Below are 17153 nucleotides of genomic sequence, written 5' to 3'. Positions count from 1 at the left end.
TTTCCTACCAAGAAGGGAGGGGCTGGGGCGGCTGATGGAGGTGTGAACCAGGAGAGACAGCCCTGCCCTACTTTCTGCCACAGCCTGGGCATCCCCCGGCCATACTGGGGGTGGCAGGACCAGCAGGCCCTGCAGAGCCACGGCTCCCACCTGCTCACGTTTCATGAGGGCTCACTATGTGCTAAGCACATCACTTCCATTGTCTCATTCATCCTCACAGAATTGCTAGTCACCCCATTAGACAGGAGGGGAAACTGAAGCACAGAGACGTAACTTGTCCAAGAGCAATCAGCTGCTCAGTGGCAGAGCAATGATTTGAACCTGTACTCTCACTCTTCACCTGACTCTCCTGCCTCCCTGTTTTCTCCCAGAGATGCTTCTGGGATAACCTTTGACAGGACCAGTCTCTGATGGAGGATTTGAGGCATAAATGGCAAGAGAAGGGCAGGCCTGAGGTATGGCTGGGATGAGACGTGTCTCTGCTTCTGTCAGCCCCTCCTCCCAGGTCCTGGGGTGCAGAGAGAGGCAGCTTGGCGTTTGCCAATGGGGAGATGGACACTGGTTCATTCAACATTTGCTGTAACTGGGCTGGGCCCTGAGCTGGGTACCAGGAATACCAAGAGTAATCAGACATGCCTGCAGGCCTTCCTTTCACAGTCCAGAAAAAACAGCATCAGGCAAGATGTTATACTAGCCACAGAAGGGCCAGCAAAAGTCCCATAGTGGCCCCAAGGAGGGGCCCATAATCCTGGCATGGGTGAGAGGAAGTCGTCATTGGGTGACGTTAGAGCTGAGCCTTGAAAGATGCTAGGAGTTCACCAGACAGACAAGAGACGAGAGCAGGAGCAGGGTCATTCCGGGTGGCAAGAACAGCATGTGCAAAGGCCCTGGGGCAGGAATGTGCTGGCTGGACTCAGGAAATAGAGAAGGTGAGTGTGACAGGAGCAACATGAATAAGGGAGAGACCAGTAGGGGGAGAGGGAGGCAGGGCCAATTGTGGGGGGGTCTTCCAGGCCTTTGGAGTCTGGATTCAATTTAAAGTATGATGGAAGCCGTCGGAAGGTTCTGGAAGGATGTGATCTGACTCAGATTACTTTAAAGATTCCTGTAGCTCGTTATGTGGAGAATAGACTACAAGGGGGGTCCTGGGGACACAGGCAGAAACTGTACAGCGCCCTCATGGGACACCAAGTAAGAAAAGATGGTGGTGTAGAGTTGGAGAGCTGGCAGCAGAGATGGTGAGAAACTGACAGATTCAGACAATATTTTGAAATTCAGGAGACCAGGGAAGTGTGATGGAGGACTCCCAGGAAATGGTGGTGTCTCTTTCTGGGGCAGATGTGGGTTTGTGATTTGTAAGTGTAGGTATGGTGCTTGCTGGGGGCTGGGAGGTGGAGCCAAGAACAGACAGCGTATGCAGAGGAGAAACAGAAGTGGAAGGATAGACTCCAGGAGAGTGGCAAGACTTAAGGAGAGAAAGAACAAGGAGTCGGTGAAGGGGTTGGTGAGTGTCGCAAGAGATGCCATCAGAGGGGTAGGAGGAGAACCAGGAGCTGGTTCTGTCCCTGATCTCTCAGGCAAGGCTGTGACATCCCAGCCACCACCTCTACCTTCCTGGGTCAGCCCCGCCCTTGGGGAGGCTGCGAGTGGTGAGGTTTATTTCTGACTAGTCCACAGCCCGCTCTTACCCAACACTGTGGAATCCTCCTGATGCCGGCAATTGATTTCTTTAATGAATGCTCCAGGTCTTCAGGTAGTTAAGTTACATACTGAGCCCTGCAGTCCTGGGTGAGCCCCACCCCCTCCTCCTTTCCTTCTTTAGAAAGGGCTCTTTTGCAGCAGGCTCTCGGTTTGGCCTCTCCCCAGCTTCACTGGGATTTCCCAGCCTGCCCGGAGCCCAGAGCTGACAACCACTTTGCTGGAAGTCTTCGGGGGGCCGCTGACGAATGGTGTTAACCAGACCAGGGCTGGCCTTTCCATAAGTTCCAGCATCCTGGGAGGTGGCCTCCTTTGGCAGCTGCCCCAAAGCACATGGGTTCATGCTCCCTTTGGCTCCCTGAGAGCTCATGGAGAAGAGTCATTTGTGAGGCCACCTATAGCAGATGGGCTTTTGAGGGCTACATCAATTTATGTGTTTATTCAACAGAAATTTCTCCTTGGCAGAAGGGAAGGGAAAGGACATTCCAGGCAGAGAGAGCAAAGGTTGGGGGAGGAGGGGGTGAAAGAAAGTCCAGGCTGCATTCAGTTGTCACCCAGTGTACATGGAGCAGTATCTACATGGAAAGGTTTCTTCACTCATTCATTCACTTGTGCATTCATTCATGCATTTAATGAACATGAGTGATGATAGCAATGATGGTGATAGACATTTATTAAGTCCTTCTGTGTGCTAGAGACTATGCTGAAGGCTTGACCCATTTTTTTTTTCCTGCTGAACCTCCACAAACACCCTGGATGGCACATAGTGGTATTATCCCACTTTAGAGATGAGAAAACTGAGGATCATAGGACTTAAGAAATGCACCCACTGCCTTATTGGCCCTTAGTCTCTGGGTAAGGACTCAAACTAAGGACTAGTGGATTTCATACTAAGTTTCTTGCGCTAATCCATTGACGCTTAATGCTTATTCAGATAAGAGTACTCTAAAGGTGAAGGTAGGGTGTGGGAAGGGGGGGTTAGAGGAAAAGGAATTGATGGCTCTAGAGCAGTTCCTTTGTGCCAGCCAGGCACTACCTGGTCAAGTTTTATCTTCACAACAAGCCTGAGCAGTTGGCATTTATTGTTCCATTTTCTGGAATAGAAAACAGGGTTCAGGGAAATGAAGGGTCTTTTGCAAGGTCCCAATGCAAGCAAGTGGAAGAACTGGCATTTGAAATGACTTCCAATCCCCTGCTCGGCCCTGTGCCCCACTTTAGAAAAAGGATCCACTCAGGTTGGTTCTTCGTTCTCCGGAGGCACCTACAACACTGGCAGTTACCTCCCATCTCCCTCATATAATCAGGAACTTAAAACTTCCAGCCTAAGCGGGCACTCACCCAGCCAAGCAGATCCCATGTTGGACAGCGACACTTAGTGGCCAAGCCTGGTACTGCATCCAGGGTCCGTAGATTTTTGAATAGTTTAACAACGTTCATTCATTTATGTCAGTAGTTAGTGAGCACCGAATGTGTGTGCAGAGTCTGGAGGTCCCGGAGATGAATGCAACCAGGTCCCTGCCATCAGGGAACTCACAGTCCTTAGAGAAGACATACATGTATATCAGAATAATGGGTGGGAGAGGAAATAATGAACCTGCAACCTCTGGCTGGGACATCTGGGAAGTCCCCCCAGCAGAGGAGGTACTATGCTGAGTCTTGAATGATGAATAGGGAACTGCCAGGCAGATAAGGAAAGGATATTTCAGACGGGCAACAGCACTTGCAAAGGCTCAGAGGGTCCAGAGAAAGTAAGGTTGCCAAATAAAATATATGACACCAAGGGCACCTTTGAATTTTTAAAAATATTTTCTAGTATAAGTATATATCAAAGCTTACATGGGAAATACTTATGCTAAAAATTATGGATCTGAAATTTACATTTAACTGAGCATCCTATACTTTTATTTGCTAAATCCGGCAGCCCTACCTGGGAAAGGGGGAGCTGCTGCGTATGGCTGCTGAGGGTGTGGCAGGAGAGACTGGCAAAGGGTGGGTCTGGAAGGGTTTGCAATGCAAGGCTAAGGAATGCAGCCTGCACCCTGTGGGCCTAGGGAAGGCCTCTGCTGTTAGACCCTGCGCCCAGTACAGGGGAGCAAAGCACAGCCCCTTCCCTCTGTTTGCAGTCAAGGGAGTGAGACAAACCTGGCCCCAGGGCAAGGGGATGTAATGAAACTCCATTCCTAATGGTACCCACAGCAAGAGCTCCAGGGCTCAGAGGAGGGGAGGCACACCTGGCTGGGGGCTTCCTGGAGGAGGAGGCAGGTGATCTGGCTCAGGAAGAGACTTCTTATCTCTGCTGCCTCCTGGTATGAGGGGAGCGGGTGAGGCACTCATAGGTCAGCCGCTTCACTCACCTCCATAGCCCAAGCTCTTTCTCATATCCTTGCCTTTGCATGGCTGAGCCTTGCCAGGAATGCCCTTCCCCTTCTTGGCCTGGGTGACTTCTGTTTGTTCTTTAAGATTCCATTCCAGTTCCCCCCACTCTCCAGGGATCTTTCCTTGACTTCAACTGATATCCCCCACCTAGTCCAGGTCACATGCCCCTCAGCTCACCGTGCTTACCCTACCCCCGTAAGCATTGTATTTCATTTTAGTTTAGTTTTATTAGTTTCAGGTATACAGAACAATGTAATAGTTAGACATTTACACCCCTTACAGTGGTAACCCTCCTCCCCCAATCTATTACCCCTCTGATATCGTATACAGCTGTTACAATTCCATTGACTCTATTCCCTATGCTGTACTCCATGTGCCTGACTATATATATATATATATGTATATGTATATATATAATTATAGTTGGCATTCAATATTATTCAGCTTCAGGTGTAGAGCACAGTGGTCAGGCACTGGAAGCATTTTATACATGTTAATTCATTATAATCCTCTAAACATCTCTTAAAGTAGCTATTCTTATTATCTCCATTTTACAGATGAAGAAAAGGAGGCAGAGAGAAATTAAGGAGCTTGCCCAAGGTCACTAAGTTAACAGTAGTAGAGTCAGAATTTGAACCCAGGAAGTCTGACTCCGGTTGGTGATCTTACCCTCTACACTACAGTAACATTGTAATTACATTATTACAGTGTAGTTGTACAATTACATAATGACATTGTAGTTACAATTATCTGTAATAGCATTGCTCACACTGAATTTAATTGTGTTAGGGGACTTTTCAAGGGCTCCATGCATACCTGACGTACATGATTGGCATGTACCATCGGAGTGCATTTCTCTAAGAGGTCATAGCTCTTCATCAGCTTCACAAAGGGGTTCATGATCCGCAAATGGTCAAGATCTCCACACTGTTTGTTTTTCTGAAGTGAGTTCTCCAAGGTCAGGGCCTGTGCTTTAACCTCTGTGGGTCCCCAGTGCCTAGTGCAAAGAGTGTATTCGGGGAAGGTTTGCTGGGCAGCTGACACATGCCCCAAAAAAGCAGCAAGTAGGCTGGTGAACATCCGCGTCCAACATAACCACATCTCCACTCCCAGTGCAGCAGCTGGGGCTTAGTCCACCCCAGACTCCTCGGGTGACCTCGGGAGGTCAGAATTGGCATCTCTGCAGCTCTCAAATGAGGGAACATTGGGTCCTGGATACCCAAAGGCATGGACACGAGGGGTGTTTCCTGCATGGTTTTGAGTCCCAAAGCAACCATCAACTGATACATATAACCTCGAGCATCATTTTCCCTTTGTGGACTTGAATTCTTCCCTGATTCAAGTGTGCTAAGGCTGAACAGGGATCTTTCCACTTAACCCATCAAGGCATGAGGCAGGGAGGGAGACGCAGAAGTGAACAAAGTAGGCCCTCACCCTGCTGTCACCAAGAACTCACAGTCTAAACCTCAGGGTCTACATACAATGATCACTCAGTATATATGTGTATTAGTCAGCTGTTGTTGAGATTAGGTGTGAAACAAACACTCCCAAAAATCCAATAACCTACAACAAGTGGCCATTTCTCTTACTCAGATTTGTGTCTGTGGGTCAACTGAGGTAGCCCCGTTTCATTATAGGAATTAGGTCAAGGTCTTTTCCACATGTTTCTTATTCTGGAACTAGCTAGCTCTTACCCAGGTTACGCCATCACCCCTCCCCATGGCAGAGGGCAGAATCACAAGACACCAAGCCAAATCAACAAGCACTTGTAAAGCCCTGGCTTGCATCACGTCCTGTAGAATATTCCAATGGCCGAAAGAAGTCACATGGACAAACCCAGCATCCACGAGGAAGAGAAAACACTCTGCCTTCTTTGGTGGGAAGTGTTGCGAAAGGTGCGGGTGTGTGATTCTGTTATGGGGAGGGGGAAGTGAAGAATCGGGAATCGCAGCAGTTCATCCGCCCAAGTGGCAGGAGTGGTCAGTGGGCGCTGGGCCCACTGTGGGCAATAAGCTGTCTAACTGTCTTCTCTGTTCCTCGGCAGGATCTCAGTGAGTTCAACGCCACAGCCGTAAAAAGCCCCACCAACACGGTCGCTGTACACGGCCTCAAAGCCGGCGCCATCTATGTCTTCCAGGTGCGGGCACGCACCGTGGCGGGCTATGGGCGCTACAGTGGCAAAATGTACTTCCAGACCATGACAGAAGGTAAGCAGTGTCCAGAGACAGGGGGACACTGACTCCACAGACAGAACAAACTCCAGGGCCAGCATTCTCACAAAGTGCCTTTGTGCAAATTAGGAAAGACACCCCTTCCTCTAGGTGTGAACCCTCCTCCCCTCCTGGTTGGGAACTGGGGTGCACTGTACAAACTGCACAACCCCATGTAGAGGCTCTGTATATGTGGCCTGGAAAGAATATGGACTCCTCCGTTACCATCCTGTCAACTAGGCCACTTCCTTTCCCAGGACTTCTCGGAGCTCAGCCCTAACTGGCAGCGTCACTCTGAGCAAGTCATTCCTAGTCTCTGGTCCATAATCTTCTCCTCTGTAACGTGAAAGCCTCGTGTCCCGTCTGAGAAAGCAAGCCTGCTTTATCCATGCACTACTCCAATGACTTACAGTAGGATTGAGAAGAACTCTGAAGCCACATCTGAATTCAGCAGGAAGTGCTGGGGTGGATTAATAATGTCTACCCTGGGTAAGAGAATGGGAGGTTACAGCCCGTGTCCTGGGTGCCTCTCAGTCTGAGACCACGTGATCTCTAAGCACCCTTTCTTCTCTAATAATCTTTGAGGGGCAGCATAGTTAAAGAGTCTGGGCTTTTATGCCTGACAGATGGAAATTACACTGGTGATTCATCCCTAACTCTGTGGCCCTGAGCAACTCACCTTAGCCCGCTGAGCCTCAGTTTTCTCATCTATAAATGGGGAGGATAACAAGTGTCATCATTTTCATCAAACTAGTGTAAAGACGGGGTATAAATGGACAGGACCTAGCACAGGGCTGGAGCTAGGTCTCACCCATAGTTAGTGCTCATCCAATAGTAGTTAAGGTCATAGCTGTCATTTGTGTGAGTCTGGGGGCCCTTTTACCCACCAGCCAACCTCCAGAACAGCTTAACTTACGACCAGGCTCCTGCATCTGCTTCATCAGGCCTTGGCCTTGGCCTGGCTGAACATTGCAGAGGCTCCTAGACCCATGAATTTTTGTCTTATCACAATAATCCTCCCTCCTGGCTTCACTATCTCTTCCAGCACTTCCCCCGCTGTAAACTGCCTCTTCCTCACAGCCAGTGTGTTTCACCTCTCTAAGCCCTCTTGCCTGTTGGATGAGTGTTACTGACATGGGAGCTGGGGAAGTGTCCCAAGACCCTTTCTTTATTAATTCAACAAATGTGAGCTGGTGCTAAAGACCCAGAACCGACCCAGTCCCTGACTTCGACAAGCTCCAGTCTGATCATGGAAACAAATGAGAATCCATAATAAAATGTAAAATGGTGACAATGTTGATGGCACTAATGCGGAGTGCATTTGATGCATTGTCTCATTTAAGCCCACGACCTTGGGTCAAACAGACCTGGGTTCAAGTGCGGGCTTTGGCCACTTTCTAACTGTTTAATCTGAAGCAAGTTATGACCCTGCTAAGCCTCAGTTTCCTCATCTGTAAAATGGTGTGATCATAGGCAGTGCATCACAGGGCTGTTCGGAGAATCAAGTAAGTTACACAACGTCCTTAGCACAGTGACCAACACTTAAAACACTCAATAACAATAATAGTTAATATTTACTGAGTAGCTTCCTACTGCCACATGTTATTCTACGTGCTTTACACAACAATCCTATGAAATTGGAATTATGATTCTCCCCAGATAAGGAAACGGGGCCACAGAGAGGTAAGTCACTTCACGAGAGTTCGCACAGATAGTCAGTGGCACGGTCGGGACTCAAACCCAGGGAGTCTGGCCTCAGAGTCTGTGCGTTTCCATGTGTCAGTTTATTATTGTTGATTTTCCTGTCAACGTTGAGCTGCAGGTATTACGCCCATTTATAAATGAGAAATTGAGGATTAGAGCAGTTCATGAACTTGTGCAAGGTTACTTGTGAGTGAGTGACAGCCTGTTCTCCACCTGAGCAAGTGACAGGTACTCTGCCAGGGGCGGGAATAGAGCCTGGAGATCCCAGAAGACCCTGCGGGGTGGGGGATGTCAGGACTTCTGGAACCAGCTGAGAACACTGCGCTCTGCTTTCTCCCCAGCCGAGTACCAGACAAGCATCCAGGAGAAGCTGCCACTCATCATCGGCTCCTCGGCGGCTGGCCTGGTCTTCCTCATTGCCGTGGTTGTCATCGTCATCGTGTGTAACAGGTGGGTGGGTGCCCCCCGGCCCCTCCAGGCCTGGCTGTGCATGCATTCAGCCATTCCTGAACAGTGAACAGAGGAGGCGTTGCCATCAGTCTTAGGGACAGGGAGAGGCTTGGGCTGGCCTGGGTACCCTCAGCTGGCCTCCCACCACCTAAACGGCCACCATTAGCAGTCCATCCCTTTGGGCTACGTGTTGCCCTGGACCAGTCCGCTAGTCAGGGAGCTGGCACATTGAGACACTCATACTTCAGCCTGAAGAACGTCTCAGAACAGTGGGCAGGCGGACTTCAGGATGCTAGGAGCTAAGGGGGCGGTGGAGAGGGAGTACAGGTCGCCCTACTTTCTGCACTGCTTGGCGCCCCGTCATGATCAGGGTGTCAGATGGGAGGCTGAGGAGCTCAGGTAAGGCCCCTGTCTGAGGTGGCCGGAAAGATGGAGAGGACACAGACAAGAGGTGGGGGAGAAAGGCCACCCTAAGTGGCTGGCACAGCATGTGCAAAGGCAGGAAGTAGGCTCGTTTTCCTGACTTCTGCTGGGCATAATGCAAAGAGAGACTTTCCTCTTCCTTAACAACGTCCCCACTTTAGAACACATTGAGCTGTAAGGTGAGATGGACAGAAGCTCCTGGGAGCCAGGGGCCATGGCCAGAGAAGATGACTTTGCTCTTTGAAAGGGGCTTGACTGGAGAGAGGCCAGGGGAAACAGTGAGCCTGGAGTTGAAGTGGGAGAAGTGGGAAGGGATGGGTGGGGCCGAGAAGGGTGAGGCTGCCAGGCCAGGGCCAGGCAGGGAGGTCTCTGGCAGGGGTGTGGTTTCAAGGGCCTGCCCCCCCTCTCCCTATCACCTACTATGGCTCCCAGCTCCCCGGGCGCCTCCAGGGGGCTCCAGCCTTTGCTCTTGTTCCAGAAGACGGGGGTTTGAGCGTGCCGACTCGGAGTACACAGACAAGCTGCAGCACTACACCAGTGGCCACAGTATGTACACCCCAGGGGCGCCAGCACCTTTGGGCCCTTCGCTGGCAATTCCTGGCAAGTCTCCGGCCTTCTTTCACTGCCCCTCCTTTGCTTCAGTGGGACTGAATGTCAAGCTGTTCCCTGAACATGCCACGCTCACTCTCACCTCTCGGCCTTTGCACACGCTATGCCCTCTGCCTGGAGCACTCTCCCCCCTTCTCTTTACCTGTGGAACTCTTCTTCTTCACGCCTCAGCATATATTATACATACCCCTCCGAGAAACCTTCCCTAGCCGCCACCCCACCCTAAATTTAGGGCCCCCCTCTGTGCTTGCATAGCGCCTCCTTACCTGGCTGCACTGTGATGGCCCTTCCTTGTCACTCCAACATGATAATGGAAGCGCCTGGAGAGCTGAAATCGTGTCTGACACTCGCCACTGCCTCCCCACCTTCTCCCCCAGCATACTGCCCACACATGTAGGAACTAGAAACATATTTGTAGAATAAATACATAAGCTGCATGAGATGATGAGGACCTCAGGCTCTGGCCCAGGAGGTGAGAGAGAAGGGAAGTGGGAGGTCCCCTGTCATTCCTTCTTGGTGACTCCTCTGGTGGCCACTTTCCCCCACCCAGTGCCTCCATTTTCCCCACTGTCCCATCCTACCTTAGGCCAGGACTGGGGGCACGTTTGCCACACCCAGAGCAGCTGTCCCCTCCTGAAGGGCTCAGCAGAGAGAAAAGCAAGGCGTCGATTTCTTTCTATCTGCCCCTGGCAGAACCAATAGTCTGTTTGGGGAGTGGGCAGCGGTGGCAAGAACCTTAGTCCACACCTCAGCTCACTCAGCAAACAGGAATTCCTAGTGGGTCCAATATAGGCTCTCAAACTGTGCTCAGCAGGATACCCTAGAGCCCTGCAGATATCCACTGGGTAAGGGGGGGGCCATCAGCATATCCCTTCATTTGTCATAAATTTTTGTGGCCTACTGTTTATGGCAGGTACTATTATAGGTACTGGGAACACACAAGTAAACAAACCGAATATCCCTGCCCTTGTGGAACTTATATCCTAGTGAGAGGGACAGAGAATTTTGAAAAATACATGTAATAAATGAGTAAAGCATATGTTATATGAGAAGATAGAAGTGCCATGGGAAAAAAAGGCAAAGTAGAAGAGGGTGATAGACTGAGAGGGGTGGGGGGTCATGGTTGCGTTTTTAAATAGGGTAGTTGGGGTTGGCCTCACTGAGAGGGTTTCATTTGAACAAAGATATGAAGGAGCTAGAGGAGTGCATTCTGTAGCAATCCCTGAGGGAAAAGCATCCCAGGCAGAAGGAACAGCCAGTGCAAAGGCCAAGAGGCTGGAGTGTGCCTGGCAGGTTTCAGGAACCGTGAAGAGGTCAGTGTGACTGGAACAGAGTGAGGAGGCAGGATTTGCTGCAGGGCTGGATGTGGGTTATGCAAGCACGAGTAGAGTCAAGGAATTCTAGATATTAAGCCTCTGGGTATAGCTCAATTTGAAGTAAAAGTTCCCGGGCTTCACAATCATTTTAGACATAAATGTAAAAATGATTAAACCATTAAAATTTCCAGAAGACAAATTAGGTAACTGTTGAACTGATATGTGGGTAGAAAAGGACTTTCTAAGAATAAAAACGATGAAAGATCACAAGAAAAAGGCAGACGAATGTAACTACACAGAAATAAAAATCACCTGTACATTAAACTTAGGTGTACATAAACTTACATTAAACACACCCTCCTATTCCCCAGGTAATAAAATCCTAATCATAGATGTCGCTAAACATACTGAGCGTGTTGTATGTGCCCAGAATTGTTTTAACATGTCGCACGTATTTATTCATGTAATCCTTATCACTTCCTACTTTGGGGAGGAGGAAACAGACATAAAGAGCTTAGACACAGCTGCGCAGGACAGGAGCTGAGGTACGAACCCAGGCTGTCTGGCTCCAGAGCACACACTCGTAGCCACACGGAGGTGCTGTCTGCACCCAGCTGAGCGGGAATAAGAACGACTTGCACACACTGTCACCTGGGGTCCTTTGGAAGCATCACTATTCCGAGCCTGAGTCAGTAACAAGGACGCACGTGACAGCAGGGACTTATGTTTAAAACAGACCCCAGTATCTGTTCATAGATCAACACATCTTCAAGTTCAAGCTCCAGTTCCCTGCGTCTGAGCAGGACTCCGTTTTTTTTAAAAAAGCGCCGCCAGCCCTGTGATCCCGTATCCAGCAGCAACCCTGTGTGGCCAGGACAGAGGAAGCTGAGGCCCGGAGATGTGTGTGACTGGCTCGAAGTCACCCTCACAGGCTCATGTTTCCCGTCCTTCAGCAGGTGCTGAGGGGCACCAAGGTCTGTGACGCCTGGATATAGAGCCAGAAGGACTGGCCTGGTTTCTCATTCCTACTCTGCCGCTGGCCAGCAAGGTGACCTTGGGAAAGTCGTCGAAACTCTCTGGGCCTTGGCATCTTTATATCGGAAGTAGCAGGAATGATACTTCTTTCACGGAGTTGTGAGGGTTAAATAGATTAATGGATAGGAAAGTTCTTTGTAATAATAGTTAATAGCCAACTCTTTGTTATAACAGGTAGCAATTCTTCAGTGCTTTCTAATTGCCAACTACTCTCCTAAGCCCTCTAAAAAGGTTCTTATCTAATCCTTGCCATCCCCTTATGAGGGAGGTACTGTTTATTTGTGACCAGTATTGCTGGCAGGTCCAGGATTCAAGCCCAGGTCTCGGAATGTTTGGTTCCTCCTCCCTCATCCTCAATTTCCCATTTGGGTTCAGGATTGCAGCTGGTGGCCCTGACACTTATAAATCATCTAAACCACAGCCCCCTATTTTCTGAGGACCCTGCCTGCCGAGGTCCTCATCCAGCTTCCGTTCAGCAAATGCCACTCCTGGGAGCCAGGCCCTGTGCAAGGCCCTGGCCACGAGGAGCTCACCTTCGCTTCTCAGTGACAGGTGGGGGAAGCACCAGAAAACACTGGGAGCCTGGCAGTTACAAGTGTAGATGCCATAGCCAGACAACCTGATTGAAACCCCTCTTTTGCCCCGTATGACCTGTGTCCACATCCCCACCTGGGGCAGGTCATTTAACCTTTCTTATGCCTCAGTTTCTTCATCCAAAAAAGGGGGATAATATTAGGTTGAACCAGATGAAGTTGCCCTTTTTGGGGGTCAGAAGGTCCTATAGTGACAATGTCATAAGGCTCAGCCTAATAATAGCATTTACTTGGTAGGGTTCTTAGGTGCATTCATTGGGTTGATGACTAGCAAGTGCGTAGAACAGGGCCAGGTGCCCAGGATGCCGCACTAAACTGAGCCAGCACTGTTGATGGTGGGGGGAAACCAAAGGGTCACAGAAGCGGGATCGCTTCACTCAGAGTCATGCATTCAATAAGTGTTTATTAAGCATCTACTGTATACCACCTTCACATATGTACTTCAGAGAAAATGTTCTAGAGCAAGGGCTCAAGGGCCTGTGAACATTCCAAAATTATATGCTGAATATGGGAGGGCACATACACACATAAATTCGTCAAATTCTCAAAGGCATTCATGATCTCAAACAGGTGGAGAGAGACAAGGCGGGCACAGCAGTGAGTGATGCTATTCTGTTATTCTTTCAATAAGCATTTACTGAGCACCCTCTGTGTGCCAGGCCCTGGGGGTTAGCATGAATGAAACAGACACAGCCTCTGGCCCCTAGGGGGTGACAGCATAAAGCAAGCCCTCCCAGGCAGCAGAGTGTTCCAGAAAAGATGGAGGGGCTGTGGGCATGTATATCTGGGAGCCCTAATACAAAGAGGAAAAGCCATACAGACATCAGGGCTTAGGAATGGGTGTGGAGACAGGGCTGCGGGAGCTTAAGGAGAAAACATAGGTCTCCACGGGAGCGATCCAGTCAGGCTTCACAGAGGAGGTGGCATTTGTTCGAGACACAGAGGAAGAGAAGACTGTTCCAGGTGGAGGGAACCCCATGAACAAAAGCATGGAGGCAAGAAATTATGAGGTGTGTCTGGGACGACTGAGTAAAACATTCGTTTTGCTGGCATGTAGAACAGGAAGCAGTAAGGGGTCCCAATATAGAGAGTGTGGAATGCCAGGGGAAGGCACTTGGCTTCTGTCCTGTAAGCGACAGAGAGCCCTGCTGACCAACACTCCTGGCCAAGGCCTGGGACAGCATCTGATCGTTGGCAGAGCCCAAGGAGGCTTTGAGATTCTGCTGTGCTTCAACTTAGCTTCCTGAGCTGACCCATTCCTGTCTCCCTCCCCTGCTGGCAGGAAAGGCTTCCCTTAGTTCTATGGAGAGGGAGGCTAAAAGTCAGTCCCCAAGTCCCACAGACCAGGCACTGAGTCTGAGCAAGAAAGGGAGCGTCTCCAGGGAGCTGAAACCCCCAGTATGAGGAGGCCTGACTTGGGGAAGGAGTTATGACTAAATACGCCCGGAGGAGGAGGCATGGACCAGAGCTGGTTGGATTTCATCCAGGAGGCTGGGCATGATGACTAAGAGTACTTGCCTTGGCTCTTGGCTCAAGTCTGAAGGCCTGGGTTCAAATCCTGGCAGTGCCATTTGCTAGCTGTGTGGCCTTGGGCACATGACTTGCCTCTCTGAGCTGCCGTTTCCTCATGCATGAACTGATCCCTGCCTCCAAGCATCAGAGGAGATGAGATAATGCATATCAAGAGCCTGGCACAGTGTTGGGCACAGACAAAGGGCTCAGTAAGTGGCAGCTGCTATTCTTCTATCTCTGTCATCTGGATTCTGCTCACTTTATAGACATTGAGTGTCTACTGTGTGCAGAGCTTTAGGCAGTGTGCCAGGGGAGGGAGGAATGAGGAAAGGTCACGTGCCCACCCCCTCCTCCCAGGCTCCAACAATCTAGAATGGTGGTTCTTAACCTCTTTGGGGGTCTCAGCTCCTCTGAGACTACTAAAAGTTCTGAATCCTATGATCAGAGAAACAAAAAATATGCTTATATGTGTATATAAAATCATAAGGTAGAAAAATCCAGAAAAATCTATCATACTCAGGGATGGATTTTGGAGAACTCTTACTTTCAACAATATTTCCAGAATTTTCAGACTCTAAGTAGCATGAAATACTTTTCTAATTCAAAAAGGCAAAGATAATAAATGCATTCCATTTCAGGAGGTTACCAGACTCCACTCCCTGTCTCGCCCCCAAACCCACCCTGGGACTGTAAGCAGTTCACAGGCTCAAATTAACCCTGACTAGATGGACACCCACACAAATATTCCAAAGTAAAGCTCATGTTAGAGCCGTGGTTGGCAAACGTTTCTGTAAATGGCCAAATAGTAAATACTTTAGGTTTTGTGAGCCATACGATTTCTGTTGGAGCTACTCAACAGCGTGAAAGCAGCCACAGGCAAAAGAATACATGTGGCTGTGTACAAATAAAACTTTATTTATAAAACTTTACTACAAAACAGGCAGTGGGCCAGTTAGCCAGCTCCTGTATTAGAGGTTCCAACTCCTAGATTCCTGGAAAGTCTGAAACAGAGGCGGAGAGTGGTCAACTAACATGGCCAAGGTTTTGCAGCTCAGCAGGACTGACGACCCCTCTCACCAGCCAGCCAAGCCTTACTGTGGCCCAGGCACTCCAGCTCCCAACTCCAAGAGCTGCTGCCTCCAAAGTCATGGCTCCCAGACCACTGGGCAAGTGGGCAGGGAGCCGAGGAAGCTAGAGGGAGACCTGGGCTGGGAGATAGAGGCCCGATGGTCTGGATAGCGGAAGACCAGGTATCCGAGAGGGGTGATGTGAGATGGATCATCTTTCCTTTCCTTCAAAGCTTCTGTTGACTTAGTGCTGGGGTCAGAACTGGGTGTTTGACATACAAGTTATCTCCTTCCTTTCTGCACCAAAAAATAAAAATCCACACCAGATCAGGAATCAAATTAATGTCCATGTCCAGCCTCACGCTGCTCACCAGGGAATTTGAGATCCAGACTCGGCTAGTGGGGGACCCAGAAGGGGGACCCAGGAGCCATGGGTACTCAGATCCTGAAGGGACAGTCCTCGAAGCTCGGGGGCCTGCCTGGCAGGGCTGAGGCAACCAGACAGGCTCCTGAGGAGAGAGGAGGCTTGACATATGCCTTGACAGGCAGGGAGCTCTCCTTACTAGAAGCCCAAGGACATGGTCTATTGCCTATCCTTTCTATATTTTTGTTCCAGTTCTTTCCCTTCTTTCTTGATTTTTCTCTTCCTTTACTTTGGACCCCTGATTCTCTATCACAAGAGTGATGAACCTGTCTATGCTTTTATGCCCACACTCGTAACAGACATTGCTAATCCACCCTGACAGTCTGTTAGCTGCTCCGGGAAGGCATTACTAGTCAATTAGAGTTGGAACAAGAGCTAGAACCCATTTGCTCTCCCTGCCGAGCTCTCTGTTTCCCTCACCCTTCTACTGAGCCCAGTGCCCATCTGCTCACTGAGGCCCAGGGAGGTCAAGTGACCTGCAGGGGGTTGCCCAGCTCTTGGTGAGGGTGGGAGTCACATGGCAGTGTATTGCCCGCCACAGATGGACCGGCTCTCGCCTTTCCATTTGTCCGCACCCTGAGTCTGTGCATGTGACCAAGCCTGGTCTTGTCCCCCAGTGACCCCAGGCATGAAGATCTACATCGACCCTTTCACCTACGAGGACCCCAACGAGGCAGTGCGGGAGTTTGCCAAGGAAATTGACATCTCTTGTGTCAAAATTGAGCAGGTGATCGGAGCAGGTAGGTGGCTGGTGCCCTCCCAGACACCATGGCCTCAGCCATGGGTGGGGAGACTACCCCAATACGTACTCCTGGGACAGAGGGTAGGATGGGGGCAGGAGCCTCAGAGGATCCTCCAAGGCCTGAAGGCTCAGCATGCCTAAGGTAGGACTCTCAGAGGTCATCTAGTAAAACCACCTCATCAACAGGTGAGGAAGCAGAATTACGGGCTGGGAAGGAGCTTACACGATAGGTCGGAGGTTCAGCCAGGTCTGGAACCCAGGTCTCTGGACTCAGTCCGGTGCTGTGTCCTTCCCACCATTCATGCCATGCCCCTCCCTCCATCTCCCCAGGTTCCCCTACATGCTCACCCCACTCCCAGCCAAACACCACGGGATAGCCATGAAGAGCTTACTCTTACTCCCAAAGGTAGCTGGGACATCTTGGGGCTCTCACACTCTACAAAGGAGTTCTGTGTCCAAGAGGATGCGTTGGCCCTTGAGGAGAAAAAGCTCCTGCAGGCCACAGGTGTAGAGATTACCGGGAATAGGAAGGTGACTCTTCCACCTGGCAAGTGACATCCTGCCTCTCTCGGTGTGTCTGTCCCAGGTGAGTTTGGCGAAGTATGCAGTGGTCACCTGAAACTGCCAGGCAAGAGAGAGATCTTTGTAGCCATCAAGACACTCAAGTCGGGCTATACTGAGAAGCAACGCCGGGACTTCCTGAGTGAGGCCTCCATCATGGGCCAGTTTGACCACCCCAACGTCATCCACCTGGAAGGTGTTGTCACCAAGAGCACGCCTGTGATGATCGTCACTGAGTTCATGGAGAACGGCTCCCTGGACTCCTTCCTCCGGGTAGGGCCATGGGTGGGGCAGGAGAAGGAGTGGTGGACGTAGCTTCATACTGTCAGAGCCTGGAGGGGTCTTAGAAAAGAGCTAGGTCTGGCATGGCTAGCATGCTGTCACTTTCCATTCCCTTCCCCAGGCTTTGCTAATCAATCCCAGAAGTCTCTCT

The 17153-nt window shown here is 50.2% G+C and overlaps 1 protein-coding gene across 3 annotated transcripts in view; it reads left to right on the top strand.

Annotated features, from left to right (window-relative positions):
* Positions 1–17153, top strand: part of EPHB2 (EPH receptor B2) — a 187901-nt gene that overhangs the window by 157597 nt on the left and 13151 nt on the right. Inside the window, exons 7-11 of one of the 3 annotated variants that reach the window (XM_081055028.1) lie at positions 6212–6281; positions 8330–8438; positions 9340–9407; positions 16035–16157; positions 16746–16993. In XM_081055028.1, coding sequence (XP_080911154.1) covers positions 6212–6281; positions 8330–8438; positions 9340–9407; positions 16035–16157; positions 16746–16993 — 618 coding nt within the window. Of the gene's footprint in view, positions 1–6118; positions 6282–8329; positions 8439–9339; positions 9408–16034; positions 16158–16745; positions 16994–17153 lie in introns of all 3 variants that reach the window. The other 2 variants (XM_081055026.1, XM_081055027.1) reach the window with 2 other exon arrangements.

Source organism: Rhinolophus hipposideros (assembly GCF_964194185.1).
Source record: "Rhinolophus hipposideros genome assembly, chromosome: 8".
Classification (NCBI taxonomy): Eukaryota; Metazoa; Chordata; class Mammalia; order Chiroptera; family Rhinolophidae; genus Rhinolophus; species Rhinolophus hipposideros.
The sequence above is the reverse complement of the archived record's forward strand: the minus strand, read 5'-3'. Positions and strand labels throughout refer to the sequence as shown.